General features: G+C 39.9%; 1 protein-coding gene across 1 annotated transcript; it reads left to right on the top strand.

The window, feature by feature from the left end:
• Window positions 1–716: 716 nt before the first annotated feature.
• gpr83 (G protein-coupled receptor 83) lies at window positions 717–9199 on the top strand. The gene is made up of 4 exons (XM_018695872.2): window positions 717–1380; window positions 1876–2001; window positions 7620–7753; window positions 8472–9199. The coding sequence occupies exons 1-4, from the start codon at window positions 931–933 to the stop codon at window positions 9187–9189; spliced, it is 1428 nt and encodes a 475-aa protein (XP_018551388.1). The 5' UTR covers window positions 717–930; the 3' UTR covers window positions 9190–9199.
• The last annotated feature ends 8097 nt before the right edge of the window (window positions 9200–17296 follow it).

Here is a 17296-nt window from a genome sequence, read left to right as displayed (position 1 = left end):
ACGGACTAATTAGTACACGGTGAGGCTGGAACCTTGGGGCTCACTTTGCTGGGTGGTCATCCAATCTTGCTTCTTAATCTTATATTTTATTTGACAGATGCAGATTTGTATTATAGTCTACAAGGACCCCTTATATTACATAAAATGGATGTCTTTTCTGAATATATAAGTGCATACCTCGGAGCTCTGTACATTCATGTTCTGGCCTTGGGCGACCATGGTATATGACTCTGACAGCTCAGCTCAGAGTGAAGGAGTGCGGAGATAAATGAGCCATCAGTGTTAGTCATAGCGCTCATCTCACTGTGTGTGGCCATGACAGACAAAACACACCAACAGACACGAGTTTCTTCTTGTTTAGTACCTGTTGCATGCTGATTCTCCTGGGATGGAGCAGCAATCTTACTTTTAAAACAGCTGCCCCACCCTGCAGGCAAACAACGCTGCACACAGACCCCGCCAAGTAAGCGACATTAAGTTTTAAGGAGAGCAAATCAATCAGAGCGGACAACAAAGAGGGTGCTCAATCTGTCCATCTGTCCAATCCCTCAACTCACTGAACACCACGTGTATTTTCTATCAAGTGTTCACTGATGCACGAGGAAAGAAAAACAAATAAAGGGGAAAGATAAGAATGCACGAGCGCGTATAGTTAATATGAAGTAAGAGAGATGATATTATATTGTATAGGCTGTTTTTATTGCCTCTATGCCTCTAGGCGCGCGCACACACGCATATGCACACTCAAGGTTTATAAACAGCAGCCGCGCAGCTGAGTCGCATCACGCAACTTGTTGCTCATGCCTCAACATCTCCTCGTCCCCTCGGTGACACCAGAGACGGAGCAGGTGTAACCTCCAGCTGGAAGTCGCAAAGATTATCAGTTTCTATCCTGCAAACAGAGCGAGAAAAAAACACAGTAGTGTTAAAATGAGAGCTGTGTGTGTTTGGTTATCTTTGGTCCTGTGGATGGGCAGCTCTGTCAGCGCAGCAGCTGCAGGTGCGGGACAGAGACTCAACGACTCCTCACTTCTGGGAGAGGGGATATTTTCCTACAAGGAGAATTTACTGAATGTTTCGGGACAGCTGGATAACCGGACTTCGGGCTTTTTCCTCCTGGACTTTGACGAGGGGATGCTGGAGGACTGGCGCTCTCTGGCCAGTAAGAAACGGCGTGGCGCTGAGTCGCAGCAGGGGAGCGTGAAGGCGCTGCTGGTGGCTGCCTACTCTCTGATCATCGTAGTCTCTCTGTTCGGGAACACCCTGGTGTGTCATGTGGTGGTGAAAAACAAGCGCACCCAGTCCGCCACCAGCCTGTTCATTATGAACCTCGCTGTGGCTGACATCTTCATCACTGTGCTCAACACACCCTTCACCCTGGTAAGACCACCTCTCACTCATGGTGGACCATTGCCGCGTGTGTATGGTGTGAGCGCGCGTGATTTTATGGAGTTAAAGCGCAATCCAGAAGCGTCTATTACACTTTGAAGAAACAAAGTGTTCAAACTTTCATTGGCCAACTTGTTCGTGGTTAAAGTAGGCTGTTAAATATTTAAATGAGCCCAACTGTCTCTAATGTCCTCTGAAGTCTCTCTCTCTCTCTCTCTCTCTCTCTCTCTCTCTGTGTGTGTGTGTGTGTGTGAGAAACAAAAACTATAAAAGCATATTCCCATTGCCGATTAAATCTGAATTTAATTAAATATTAATAACTAACATCACAGGTATTTGATCATTTGTGTTTAATTAAGTGCGGTGGTGGTGACAAAACTGTCATCACATGTCTGACCATTAAAAAAAGAAAACAATTTGATGGATGGATAGGTGTTAGGAAATTGACAGGTGAACATGACCTGAACTGTGCGTGTGTTCCCTCAGGTCCGCTTCGTGAACAGCACCTGGGTGTTTGGGAGGACAATGTGTCATATCAGCCGCTTTGTACAGTACTGCTCCCTGCACGTGTCAACTCTCACGCTGACCGCCATCGCGCTGGACAGACGACAGGTTTGTCATCATCAGAGGAAGAAGCAGTGATGCTCCTCTGTCCTTGGAGAGGATCATGGTTTTATAGTGTGATACTACTTGTTATGTTCCGAGCAAGTTAAGCATGAAGGATGGTTTTAGTCTTTCTTTTTTTTTTTTTTTGTTAAAAAAAAGAAAGACTAAAACCATCCTAATGTCCTTTTTTTAACCAAAAAAAAAAAAAAAAAAAAAAAAAGCTTGACATGAACTTCCATTTGGCTGTACATATTACTGGGAGATAAGAAGCCTCTCAGTTTACATAGTTATCCAGGGATGGTCCAAGCATGGTTATCCTTTATTTGTAGAGACTGAATTAGCAAATTAAAATGCAATAAAACATGAGTGGCTATCCTATTATGCAATTCAAACATTTTCAGTATTGCATACTGATACCACATATATGATATACCGAGTCGATATATTGATACCACATGAGAAAAATTACCATAAATTCAATATTGTTATGATGCAGCTGAAGCCCAAATGCAGAAACTGGCTTTGGAGTGAGATGAATGAAGATGATTTATTGAAATGGTAGCCAGGAGTGGAGGTGGAATGAGAGCAGAGAGGGAAGGCACAAGGCAACAGGGTGGTGAGGAGCAGCAGGACCGACTGGGAAGCATGGATAAATGAGGGAGATTAGTGTGGAAGGGCAGGAGCTGGGAGGTGATAGTGGGTTGGAGAGCAAGCAAGCAAACAAGCAGGAAGGAAGGCAAACAGGCAGGGACGCCCATGCCGCACATGCACCTTTTGGAGCTGTATACTCAGGTAAATGTGACGTGCTTTGTGAGAGAACGGACAAGTTTATAACATCATAAAATATTCTGAATAAAGTAAGCAAAAGAATATGACTTCCTCACTGAGGCTGGAGGGATGCAATATTTGGAGAGATAGAGAGAGAGAAAGAAAAAAAATCAATCTACATTCAATCTGTAGTGGGCGTTTGTCCATATCCTCCTCTCTCCCAGTCTGATGAATCTTTTGAATAGCAACAAAAGACATATTAGACATGGGGTGACCAGCTCCTTGAAACCGTCAGGCTAGAGGGGAATTCAAATCTTGTCCTCTGATGGCACTGAGCTGTTAAAGAGTGCGTTTGGCTTTGCTCATATCTTATAGCAGTATGAATTTCTGTATATACAGTATGGGAGGGAAATTTTCTGAACTGTATGAGGTATGCTGTCATGCACCGAAGTGTATGATTTAATGGTCATTGAGGGTTAGATAGCTTTATAGATATAATGGTCTTCTCACAAGCAGTGCAGGGACGGCAGGGGGGAAAAAAGCTTCACATAATGCAAATGTGTTTTTCTTGTGAAATTCTCAGAACAAACATAGGAGAGGAGAGAAAGTGAGGAAGGTCAGAGAAAAATATATATACACAATGCAAAGTAGTGTAGCGAGTCCAAGTGATGAAAACTGCAGCAAATGAAACAAAGATAAAGTTCTTGTTGTCTCAGGAGATGAGAGGTAGGTATAGAATATATTTATCGCCTGAAATAAATGCGAATCTGAGCCGGTTCCTCCTCATTTCCATAAACATGTGGAGGAACAAGATGGTTTGGATTTACCAAAATGAGCAACTAAAAGTGCACCACAATGTTGACCAGTTCATTCCTGTTGTGTGTGGTTTTATTTCTGGTTCACAAAGCAATAATAATGAATTGATAACCATTTTTAAAGCCATTACTTGCAGCTCAAAAAGAAAGTGGCCACATCCATTTAAATATAGCCAGATAGGAGACAGTTGTCCGCCCCCTAATTTGATTGCTGATCGACATCTGTCTGTGTGTGAAGACATTGTCACAAGTCTGGGGAATGGAAATCTTTTGAACTGCTTTGTTGTTGTATCGTTATTGTTTTATGGAGGCACAGGTAAAAGGAGTATTTTTTTTTTTCCAGTTTCAACTCAAGTATCTGAAAGGAAAAAAGAAATCTTGAGCCAGAAAGACTTTTCCCATTTTGCTGCTCTTACCACAGCTGCAGTTGTAGAAACACAACAAGCTAAAGCATTGTTATCTAAAGTGGTTTTATCTGAGGACACTGTGTGAGGTTATAATCTTAGGTTATTGCTGTGTCTGAAATTGCTCCTTTGTTTACCGACTTCACCCGACTCTACCCTACATGTACCAGAACAATGTAGAGTTCACATAATTATGGTAAAAGCTCAGATGCAAAACAAATCTATTATCACCACCAAACACACCCCACATGATAAGGATCACACACAGGATTTCAGACTCTCATGAATCATCGTTTTGTCTCACTGCTGCAGGTGTAGTGTTGTGTAACAGTGATTTATGACTGTTACCTCAGGAGCTGAAACATTGCATTGTGGGAAGTAGTAGTAGTAGTAGTAGTTCATTCATGACTTTGGAAACATCTATTGACAAGGCAAAGAAGGTGTTCTGGAGCTCTCAGTCGTTTTACAGGAGCTTCATTAGCAGATTGAGTTTGCTTATTTTTCATGGAGTTGCATTTTTAGGAACTTCTGGTCCATGTTGGTCACATTTTTAGTCCCATGTTGATCATTTCAGCAGACACTTGTGACTTTCCTCCCGCTCTGACTTTAAAAGCTGGTTACTATTCTATATGTGATATTTTTATGATTTTTTTAATGTTTATTTTTCATTAAATGACAATAACATCCTTGGTAAAACAAAATGTTTTTTTTTTAAAAAAAAAAAAAAAAACAGTTTTATTCTTTAAGGAAATAATAATAAGTTAAGCTGGTCATGAAACCTAACTGCTGACTCCTGGTATGCAGCGTGAACTGTACACTAATCTCTACAGTATACTGTTTTTGCTATTAGTATAAATGAATTCACTGTTTTACATGAACAGAAATGGTAAAACTAAAAGCTCACTGTCAATAAAAAACATGGAGGCAGCTAAATATATATTTTTTTTATTTTCCAGTGTAAACAAACATTGAAAACCTGCTGAGAATCACTGTGTTATGGATTCAGGACTTCCTGCCAGCGCTGTCCATGGTGCTGAATCTGAATGGAGAGACTCTGTTGAGAAGATTGATTGAATGTAAATGTTATTTTTCAAGCATGTGAGTGTACCTGTGAATGTAACTGTAGTCAACATCAGGCAGAACAGGTTACATGTAATTTTATCTTAAAGAGTTCTGGCTTACATTTGCTGTCGGTCTGTGAGTTTTAGCCTTGAAAAGCTTTGGATGTCATTGTGGCCACAACCACAGACAAAACTTCAGTGGCAGTGAAATCACAAAGACGGCCTTAAAAAGATGTTTCAACAGTCCAACAGATGTCCCTCCTCTGCTGTACTTTGCTCTGTTCTTTACAGACCCCCAAAAACATCATAAAATTCACTTTGCTAATACCCTTACGTACTGTATAGTTACATCTAATTTTTTTCCATAATGGATACATAGTTACCTAACATTATATGCAAAGCCTGGGGCTGATGATCATGTGAAGGATGAGAGGATTCATTTGAAAGAAAGGGCTGTAGATGCCCGTCTTCATTTAGACTGCTAATGGACCAAAGTCCAAAAAGCTTCTATTATTAAAAGTGACACATTCACATTCCCCAGTTAATGGAGACATTTGACTGGTTTGTTGTGCAAGTATGTGGGGAAAGATGTTCTCCGATGTACCTGTGTGAAACAAACAGATGGTCTTTGAAGCAGAACGGATCCAAATCACACACTGTTGTCCCTGTGTTTTGGCGATTCTCAGTAGCTTCTCACATACAAGTACATCAAACTGTTTGTCGCTCAAGTAGCAGGTGTACTGCCAACCCTCTTAATTATCGCTCCACAATCAAAATGCACAGAGCACCAACCTGGGGTTAAACTCTTAATGCCAAATCTGATGACTAATGTGCCCTCTGCTGCCGACAGAAACGAAGTGACTACACGTGTTGTTGACGATGATGCCAGGGAAAATCCATATATCTGAGCCTTAAAACCACTATAAAATTAACGTTAATGAAATGAGTTACTCTTATTTGTGAATAAATGTATCCCTTTTAATTAAGTGTATCTGCAGGAATTTATAATGTCTAATTCTCAGTTCCCCCCTGTGGCAGTGATTGTAGTGTTTAATTTGCTTATTAATCCTTTAATCCTGTTTGTGGCAACAGATTAATCTCTCCTTTTTAACAAGAGGGTTAGCATGGTTATCTATCTGAGATGCTATAATTCTGGACTGTCTAATTAATCCAATTGTTATCTGAGACAAAGAGCGATATTAAACATATGTGAATTATTCTAACCATGAACTTCATAATGTTGAAAAGGACAATCAGAATGTGATGCATTTAAACCTGAATGGCAAATACGTATCTGTAGACAACAGAAGGCTTTTATTTCTTCAAGATCTTCCACCAAGAATCACTCTTTTTTTAAATAGTGGAACTTCTCTTTAATGTATCCACTTATTACTTTGATATAGTCCCATAATCACAGAACATGGTGTCATAAAGCATTTAAAGATGTTTGTCCTTGCTGTAAGTACACTCCCTCTTCATACTGGCCATTAAAAGATTCCCTCCTAATGCACTTTCAATGGTAGTGATGAGGGGACAAAAAACATTCCATTCTGTCAGGCTAAACTGCTTCATTAGCTCAGCAGCAGCAAAAAACCTGGAGTGCTCAAATGGAAAATATTGACGAAATACTTGGAAAAGAAAACGTGAAACACAACCTCGCCATTTTACCCGCAGTGAGGTAACAAGGACATGTTGGACATCTTTAAAGGAATATTCCATAATGACATTCTTCCATCATGACATTCTTCTCGTTCGTGTTGAGGGAAGTACCACTTAGTACATAAATGAGCCAATAATACAACATGCATAGTGTGTATGTTTATTTTAAATGAAGGACTATTAATTAATTTTTTTATATTATGGCCTTGGTACTTTAATTTAAGAACACTTCTCACTTCCACCACTGCTTTACTATTTCTACTACTTACATGCCACATGTCTACATACATGTCTGCATATACCCACATAAGGCAGGCTTCGTGGTGTAAAATATGAATGTGGTTGGAAACTGGATGAGAAAAACAGCAGTCTTATTAAGATGGAGCAGTTTATTTAACTTTTTTTGTGAACAGGCTGTCTGGGTGTCTGTTGTAAAGGTTCTTTTTAGTCAGGATCATCAGTACATCAAGGATGTTGTGTCTTCCCTTCAATGCCTCTGAATGTCAGTAAATTCACAGTAAACAAACATACAGTATAAAGACCTTCCTCTTTTGACAGCTCCTCATGTTGTGCACAGGCAGCTCAGACAGGCAACAGCTTGATAAACAGTATAAGAAATTATCTATGTTTACTGCTGAAGCTTTGCCTGTAAAATGATGTATATGCTGTAAATGTCATTAAGTAACATAGCTTAATGTTAACACTCTGCTTCACAAATTCCTCAGGCGTTATTTGGTCTGTAATTGGATATGAGTCATTTCAGCATCTGTAGTGGTTCACAGACAAACAAGAAGTGGAGCCAATGTTCAAACCCCAGATGAATACACAAATGTGGACGGATTATTATTATTATTTTTTTTGGTGTGTGTGTTGCACTGGCTTTGATCTGTGTGTGGTGATTCTTTTTTTTTTCCCAGGTGATTTTACATCCTCTGAGGCCTCGCATGTCTCTGGCTCAGGGCAGCGTTTGGGTCGCTGTTATCTGGATAATGGCCAGCTGCTTCTCCCTCCCACATGCAATCTACCAAAAACTCCTGACTTTTACATACAGGTAAAATACAACATTCTCACACATTTCAGTAAGGAGAGATCTATTGGAAGTGTTGGAAACTTGAGTGTTTCGATATGAAACATCTTTGGAGTCTAGCTGTTGGTGGTGGAGTAAAGCCAGGAGGTGGATGATGAAAACTCTCTTTGGGGTCACTAACTCGGATAATTGGTTGCTTGGTCATAGAGGTCTGAAACCCAGAAATGACAAGATCGCAATGAGTGCTTGAGTAATGCAGGAGGAAACACTGACCAGAGCTGATTATGTCAGAATTTATGAATGGAGGGACTTGCAGGGAAATGTGGGGAAGCAGATGTTGCAGTGAGGATTAAAGGAGGAGGAAAATTAACCATTTGAGTCAGTTATCAGACAGAAACTCAAAACATCTGCTGTTTATGACTTAACTTTTCAATGGTTACGTTCAGTCACTCATAGTACACGGTTAAGGTTAGAGAAAGATCGTGGTCTGTTTTCCTGCAGAAAAGGTATGCAGGAGTCAGGATGTAAACTCTGGGCTCTGGGCAATTTTACTAAGTCACTTCAGACTCTGGGGCATTTTTCACTGTTTTCTGACATTTTGTAGACAAAACAGTCACCCAAGAAAACAATCAAGAAAACAGCATAACTGACTATTTAAATAACTGATGCATCCCTTCATCTTCCTGTCTTCTTACCTTCCTTACTTTCTCACTCCATCCACTAATTCCTGTCTTCTAACCAGTAAGGAGAAGGAGCGCAGCCTGTGTGTCCCAGACTTCCCAGAACCATCAGATGTCTACTGGCAGTACATTGACCTCCTGACCTTCATTTTACTTTACATGCTGCCACTCCTCATCATCACTGCGTCCTACACCACAGTGGCCTGCCGGCTGTGGCGCCACAATGCAATCGGCGACACCACGACAGCTCAGCACGCCACCCAGAGGAGGAAGCGCCGGCGGACACTGGCCATGCTGCTCCTGGTGGTCGGGGTGTTCGCCGTCTGCTGGTTCCCCCTCAACTGCTACGTGGTGCTGCTGTCCAGCCAGGCCATCCACTCCTCCAACGCCCTCTACTTCTGCTTTCACTGGCTGGCTATGAGCTCCACCTGCTACAACCCGTTCATCTACTGCTGTCTGAATCCCACCTTCCGCCAGGAGCTCCGGCTCCTCTTTGACATGTGCAGGAGGAGGCGGAGGGCGGCGGTCGGGCTGGAGCCGGAGCTCCGCCCCGCGGCCACCTGTGCTCCCTGCCACAGGACTGCCTGGCCTGACAACCACGAGCCTGCGAGGCCTAAGCACGATTTGCCGTGCCCAGGCCATGCCTCTTCAGAGCAGAGTCACGCTTTGTCCAATCAGTCCCACAACCTGAAGGATACACATGTGCTGTTCACTGCCAGGCAGGCCCTCACAGGCAGAACTGACATCCTCTCAGTGGAGCCCATTGTGGCTGTGAGCTAACTGGAAAAACTACATTAAGGCCATTAAGCTAGCCTACTTCAGGATTTCATCATGCTCCAAAGAGGACAGGAAATCTCAGTGATGTACAACCGGGCCTACACAGAATTTTAGCAGTGGGAGAGGAGATGATTTTGGCATTAGAAACTGCAAAACTGCAATCACAAACCTCTTTGGCTACTTTTCTTCTTTTTCGTTGTTTGTCAAAAATTAACTGACAAAACAATCTCACCACAAGGTCCATTTAATGGCTGCTCTGGAGCTTTTGATCATACCACGTGATCTTCCCTCATCAGGAACTGTTGATGTTTAAATTTCCTTATTTTCCAGCACTTCAAGGACTCCTCCATGTTAGCTTTACGGTTTCTTGGTTGGTTGACCAAACACTCACACAACCACCGAGGTCCATTTAGTGGTAGTAGTTCTGGAGCTTTTGTCTTAATGCTGTTGCAACAGTGACAGGATGTAAGGTATTGTAATACTATCTTAGATCTTATAAGATTATGTAAGATATACAGATAAGCAATGTGCTCATGTAACGGTTGAATTGCAGAGGGTGAAATGTGGTGCAAACTTGGTTCATTTATCATTATAGTCAAAATTCCTTTGACTGCACTCTCTTAGTACTATAAAACCCAACATTTCATCAGGCTACACAACAGAATCTGACGTAAATTCTTTGTCCAAAAATCTCATGTGAAATATTAGGCTTTGATTCTCATGTCCTAATATAACTGTCTGTGTCTTTTTTCCTTCAATACCCTTCACTGTCCTGCGTGACTGTCAGTATGGCAACAAAGTCCTTTTATCCCTGAGAATTTCTTTGCCTTTACAACTTCCATTTACCGCCCTGACTACAAGAGCAGAATCAGAATGAAATCAAGTTCACACTGATCCACAGGCCACTTCAAACCTGTCCTGCTGTGCATGCTTTTCTTTATTCTTTTCTTCTTTGACTAACTGTCATCCATCCAGAGGGTTTATAGAGTGTGCAGAGAATAATCTCGCAATGTAAAGGAAAGTGATAAAAAAAAAAATCCCGGATCTGTCCCTTTAACCGGATCTGCACCAAAATTTAATGGGTTCTTCCCTGGCTCGTACCTCAACCCTCCACTAAGTTTGGTGCAAATCATTTCAGTGCATTTTGCATAATCCTGTTGACAAACTGCAATTTAGGTGTCTCATCTTCCTCATCTCACTCTTCATGTTGCGTTGCACATGGTTACTTTACTCCAGCAACGTACATTAGTGGAATCAATACACATGAAAATGAGTGCAGTCGTTGTTTGTTCTCTCTCTCTTTGTATACATTTCTTTTTATGCTCTTTAATGCCATGTCATTTTGAGAAAAACATGAAGAAACTGAAAAGGAAAAAAAAAAGCCTTTTGAAAGGCTGAAAAAAAAAAACCAAAAGTTCAGGGCCGTATATACTGCACCATCACATTACAGGTCTGAGAAACAAGAAGTCTGATGGTGTTCAACTGTGTGTTGAAAGGTAAATGTGCTGCAACATGGGGGGTAAAAGGGAACTAAAGCACAGAGCAGAGAGAAAACCATATCAGCTGTTAATAAGAAACCTGCTTGTATCTCTGTGTTTTTATACGTATCCGTTTAGTATTTCATTGTAGCACAAGAACATTAGATGGAAAAATGTTCGTTAATTAAACACTGGACATAGCGTGCGTGACAACACTGATTTTGTGCAACGTCCTCATGACAGTCACAGTTGAAAATAAAGAATTTTGTAGTTGAAAAATAAGTGTTTTCCGTGTTTCTCGTTAGCAAAACAAATTTAATGTCTAAGAGAGTGAAAACAGTAAAATGTACGTACATGTGCACAATTTTGTATTACTGAATTTTGAATCAGTTGCTTTATTTTTGGTTCTTTTCTTTTCTGTTAATGCAGTTTTATCTCCAAGAGGTATAAGTGTGTTTATCTGTGCTCATCTTAGTCTTAAAAAGTTTGTTCTTTGTAATATTTTGCTGTCCTTTGTGATTGTTTACCACCATCATCTTCTACAAGATGAAATATATGAAATAAAAACAACTAAACTAGACTTTTTTTTCTTCTTTGGGGAACAATCTAAGGCACTGATAGAACAATAACAACTGCTTTGATTCCTAACATATAGAAAAAAAGAGTCTGCATCTATGGTACAGAATTTCAAATACACCTTCAAAAGGAAGACAATCATTACACAAGCAAAACTTTTCTCTTGAAGAATTTAATTTGGTCCACCAGCTATGAGCCTGAATGACAGCTCCAGGGGAAAAAAAAAACAAAACAACAACAACAACAAAAAAAAACAAGCTGCTCTAAACAGGTGACCCATGGGACCAACAGGCAGCAGACCATCCGTTTGGCTGCTTGGAGAGAACACTCTGATCTGATGGATTGAAGCAGCACAGTTTGGTTTGAGCCAGAGTGATGATTAGGAGCACACACAGCACTCAATAGTTTGTTTGATGACTCATACAGGCATACTACTCCACAAACACATGGAGAAAGGTCTATTTATTGTAAAATAATAATAATCATAAGATGTCAGGAAAATATAAATATCTTTTAAAGCTTTTGAATACTGCTGTGTTCCTGTTGCTCTGTTTGTCCCCCTCCTGTCTTCTCTGTATCTCTGCCCAGGTGATACCTGATCAGTAATCAGTGAGCTACACCTGGCTGTGACTGAAGTGCTTAAAAGCTCCAGCATCAGAATAGAGAGGCTTCTAGTGAGGGGACTGCTGGTTTTGCTGCCTCTCAGCCTGAGGCTTTATTTAATTTTGTTGCTGTTGCCTTTTGACTTTGCGTCTTATGCTGTCATTGGTTGTTTAGTATGTGTATCATCACAAACAACCTGGAAGGGAGTGACAGGGATTTACATTCTGGTGCCAAAGTTAAAGCTCAAGTTCAGTTTGTGTGATAGAGACAGTAGAAGGTAAGGTGGTGGTGGTGGTGGTGGGGAGACCCATAATATTTTCTCTGTGCAGAATAATTCAGTGTGAATTCTTCTGTGTTTGGGCTGCGTGAGCTGGACTACCTTCACTGTTGAGAGTTGCAAACACTGACGGGCTGCTTCAGTCTTCACACCTGGAGCATACTGGGCCTTGTGATAATTTTGAATTATTCAGCAGAAAGTAGAAATGCTGGTGGTATGAGTTAGCAGTGAGGTCTGAATAGTCTTAAAGTGAGAGTTTCTGAGAGAGTATTTTGCCTTCTGTATTCAGGTGAGCAAAGAGATTCATTATCTGTCATTCAAAGGAACTCTACATTTCAGACCAGCAACAGCTTTCTACCGTATATAAGATATATTTCTGTCTTTAGATCGTTTCCATCCATCACTACTCTCTGCCTATTTAACCTCATTCTGTGAAAATTGAATGCTTAGGCTTGACTATATTTTTCCGATACCTAGCCAGAAATTGTTGATGGTGAAGACAGCATCAAGCAGGTTAAAGAACTGTTGAGTGAACTTCTCTCATATCTTGTAGAGCCATTTTCACTACAGGACCTCCTTCTGGCTGCCATTGTTGCTCTCAATAAACACAGTCTCTTTGGCTATTAAAACATTTCCATCATCGCTCTGTATTACAAAGTGAAAAGTGTTTTGCACCTGGTAGTATCGCCAGGTGAAATCAGGTATCTACACCTGAGGCTCCTGCCAAACCCCATGATGCACAAGTATAATCCCACTTTTTTCATGCAGGGGACAAACAGGAAGATGTTTTCGTTATGAGGACACTTTGTTCCATAAAGGGGACAGGTGGAGTCTGTGCTCCGTATCCTTGGGGCCTAATCTTTTTCAGGAGTCCTGTTGAATGACGCATGCAGTTCTCCAGCGTCCTGTTTGGTCAAGATAAAGGACACAGTCACCCACCGCAGTTTAACTATGGGGAATAAGGCGACTTAAATGGCAGATTTTTATCCAAGCGAACAGCATTCACAGTCACTGTGGGAATGCCAATGTCAATCGACCACTTTGCTCCACACTCTTACAAAGCAGCCATTTGCAGAGCATATAGCATTGTGTAGGTGGTGCTTAACACAAGAGAGATGATGGGACAGAAATTGCGCTCTCAGCATGACTCAGCCTTCACTTGATTGTGCAAGCACTGACCTGCACTACATTTGGCTATTATGAAAATGCCACTGCTAATCTTTGTAAGGATGGAAGAAATTGTACCAAAATTACTCTGGAAACCTTGGTAGCATACGTATTTAACACATTTTCTGTATTTTACCCTTTTTCTTCCATTTTTATTATATAATTTCCTCTGCACCTATCTCTCCCTGTGTTATGATAGATCTAAAGTTACCACACTTCATGAGTGCAGCTACTAGAACATGATCCCTCTCTGACTTTCTGTTTGTGAACACTGCCAGTTGAGTTCAAAGAGGCATCTGACCAACTGCCTGGGGATGTTGTGGTATCTCTTGCAGTTTCTACATTTTTTATTTTTTTTATTTTTTTTTAACAAATGCCGTCGCCCAAAAGGATCATCATCTCCAGTTTTTATACTCCTCTCCATTTTTCTAAAGGTTATTCTTGTAACTGAAGATGTGCTTGTCACAAATTACAAAGAACTGCCACTTTCTGTGAACAACAAAATGTCAGCACGCCAAATGTCCCTGACTTTTATATTAATATTTTACTCTTTTGTCTGTCCGACTCACATTAATCTTTGAGTTTGCTGCTAAACGCTCTTTGAATTTAAAGTATGAATGCCTTCGCTTCTCATTCTGGCACTTCAGTCTGCCAGATCTTCTCTCCAGCTTTTTTCTGTTCTGTGTTACACTCGCGCTCATTTTTTCTTAGTTTGAATTACAGAGATTCTGGTGTGGCTGTTTGACAAAGGAATGTTGTTAATGTACGTGTTTGACGAGAGGTAAAAATGGTGATATTTCACATACCATTAAGATGATCATCGAATGTTCAACTTCTCCTGTTTTGCCAAAATGTCCAATCTTGCAGTAAAAAAATCTGCTCAAAGTAAAGTATTGTAAAAAATGTTTACAGTTATGTTTAGGCACTCAAATTCAAAATCATGAATTTAATACAAAAAAGTTAACTTAAGATTAATTGTTTTTTTTCCCTGCAATTTTAAAAAGCAGTTAACAGAGAAACATCACTTGTTGAAAATTCACCTGAATTCTGCTAAATAACTGGGGCTTCCTGTGAAATGTTATTCAGTTGCCTTTTGTTATGAGATACAGAAACACAATGATCCTGTGTTGGTGTAGGAACATGAGTAGGAGGCAAGGTTAGATGGATTTCCACCTTTTGGCTCATGGTCGGGGTTTAATGAAGATCAAAAAATAACACAATGGAACTATTGAAAGTTTAACATTGTAGAACCTGATAATGAAAGCTTCACACAGTAATTAGGGTGTATTGAGAAATAGAGAATAGTTTGTGTTCTAAATACTTCATTACTAATAACCACTACAGATGTGTGTATTTTCTTGTTGATTTAGTTTTCATCCACTGCACAGTGGGAGCTCCTCTGAAGTCTTGGGGGAAGTTTCAACCTGTCCATCTGCTTCCTCGCTGCTCCTCTCTGCTTTTCATCATTATTGACGTGACAGAAATACCTTGCTGACTGGCGCATTGCAGATCACTTTTGGAACTCAATATGTTAGCTGTTGGCAACATTTGCAGCTCGCAAAATCAAATTCATGATTTCATTCAATGTTTTTGTACTGCTTCTTGTCTTCTTGTGGTGCTGCTCTCTTTTATTAACAATTCTTATTTTATCTTCTTTTCTTTATTCATTTGCCATAAGGTACGGTGGCATTTAATTTTTTCCTTTTACTTTCTGCCTTCATGCTGCTTATGTGAGCAGCCTGGCTCACCCAACTTATTCTTTTCTGTTTTAGCTGAAGTCACAGTTACATAAATGAAGCACAATGTGGGCGATGGACAATCTTCCGTCCTCAACTTGCTTGAACACAACTTTTTTGTCTTCAGCCAGGCCGTGGCTAATAAGCTAAATGTTGCTTCATTTAAAACACAGCAACGTTTTTCTTGCTTTACCTGTTCTGCATCCACTGGTTGAGAATGTGGAGGTTAACAAGAGGTGATTGATTTATTTAAACTTAATCTCTCAGTATCCATTATTATCCAGTATTTCTCCAATTCTTTTCAAACAAATATGATTTCAAAAAGGATTAAGTGGAGGCTATAGAAAGCAAATTATCAATACAAATGATTTGCAATGGCTTAAAATAATCTTTTAGTTTAAGTTTAGTTACTATTTGAAATGAAGGAGACTTGTGGGAAATTTCTCTGTGTGTGGGGAATATATTTCAGACAGTTCAGTAAGTTTTCGACTGTTGTCATTGTGTCTTAGAGGAACATTATGTTATTCCATAAATATGCAAGAGAAAAGCATTGCTTAGGCAATTATAATAATTATCAAATTGAATGTTACAAGTCAGGAGAGCAAGAGATTTGGACACAGCCCAAGAATACACTGCTTCATTGTTAATCAGCCGTTAGCAAACACGATCCTGAAGAATACAATAGCTGCTTCTGCTCTGTTATTAAAGGCTCTGTGAAGACACAGGGCATGTAAAATAATTACTTCTCCATTCATGGTTGTTGAGGTATTGACTGTGTGGAAAAGTGTGCTTTTGAAATGGTTTTGTGTGTGTGGAACTATTCAGTAGAAAGTAGAAATGCTGGTGGTGCTTTTCTTAGAAAAGTACCTGTTGTGCCAAAGTGTCAACATGACCATTAGTACTGTACTGTACTGTAGAGAACTCTCAGCTCTTTGCTATAATGACACGGCAATCAATCATTAAGGAATAATTAATTATCAGCAGATTAAAGGTGTTTCTCAAACATGACATGATAATTAGTCTTAGCAGGAAAACAGCTCATTTTCAGGTCAAGTAAAGAGAAAAGTAAAAGGTCATTTCAAACCAACCTCAGATGGACATTTTTCCTGAGTAATCATCAAAAAAGCCTCAGACTGTCAAAATATCTGACTTTTTAGATTTTTTATATTCTTTTAGATTGTCTAAGTGACTCTGACTCAGATATAGACATTTCTGCCCAGCACTTAAACCTCCAAAGGCCCCCCATCTTGTCTCGTATGAATGATACCTTTCTAGGTAGTATATAATTCATGGAATGTTCGAAGAGTCTGCACACATCTTGTCTAAGATGAACAGAGTTTATAGAAAGATTTCACCAAAGATGCATTTATAAAGTCACCAAGCATTTTCTGCATATTAACAGGACTTTAATGTGTAGTTAATGTAGTATTATTATTTTCTCTTCACTAGTAGCTACAGCTGTCGTATAACTGAGCAGGAACCAGTAGGAACCTGTCCTTATTTCACCTGCATCTGATTCATAGAATGAAATTACATTGTAAACCATGGGCTGTTTTACTGAAGGTGTTACTGAAAGTGGAAATACTTCAGTAAAAGTTATTCAAAATTGAACATCATGTCACACAAAGAGACACAGAACAGTTACGTTCCTTTGACTCTGACTGAGCACTGCAATGCTGAGCCATGAGTACATGGCTCTTAAAGAAATGGAAAAAGAAAAGAGGTGAAAGCAGGGTATTTCTTTTCTACACCAGTGTGAAAGTATATCAAAAGGTGGGGGGGGGCAGACAGTAATTATTGATTTGTTCTTTTCAGTAGGTATAGAGCAGGGGTGAGAGTGCTGGGAGGACTATGTCCAACTCTTACCAGAGTCAAGGCCACAGAATTTGTGTGTGTGTCCAGACTGTTGAATGGAGAATGGTTGAACACAAGTTGAACAAGACTTTCACAATGGTAGCAATTTACTAAAAAAAAAAAAAAAAAAAAAAAGTAAAAATTTTGTCAGGTCTTTTGAAATATGTTTTAAAAACTTAAAAACTGGTCTGGCCAGAAATGAGGAGTCCAGTTAAGGCAGTGCAATTCAGAAAAGCAGGAGACATTAAGCATTGATTCACTAAACTAAAATAAATGAAAATACTTTTAGCTTGCTGAAATGAAGATGCTCTTTTGCCGAAGGATGATTCATATCTCAAATATTTACCAATTACTGAAGTCAGATGAAATTAATTATGGTGGAGCAAAGTTCAAATTTAGATCAACCATGAGATCACTGT

This window comes from Lates calcarifer, linkage group LG5 (assembly GCF_001640805.2).
Source record: "Lates calcarifer isolate ASB-BC8 linkage group LG5, TLL_Latcal_v3, whole genome shotgun sequence".
Classification (NCBI taxonomy): Eukaryota; Metazoa; Chordata; class Actinopteri; family Centropomidae; genus Lates; species Lates calcarifer.
This window is presented reverse-complemented; position numbering and strand designations above follow the sequence as displayed.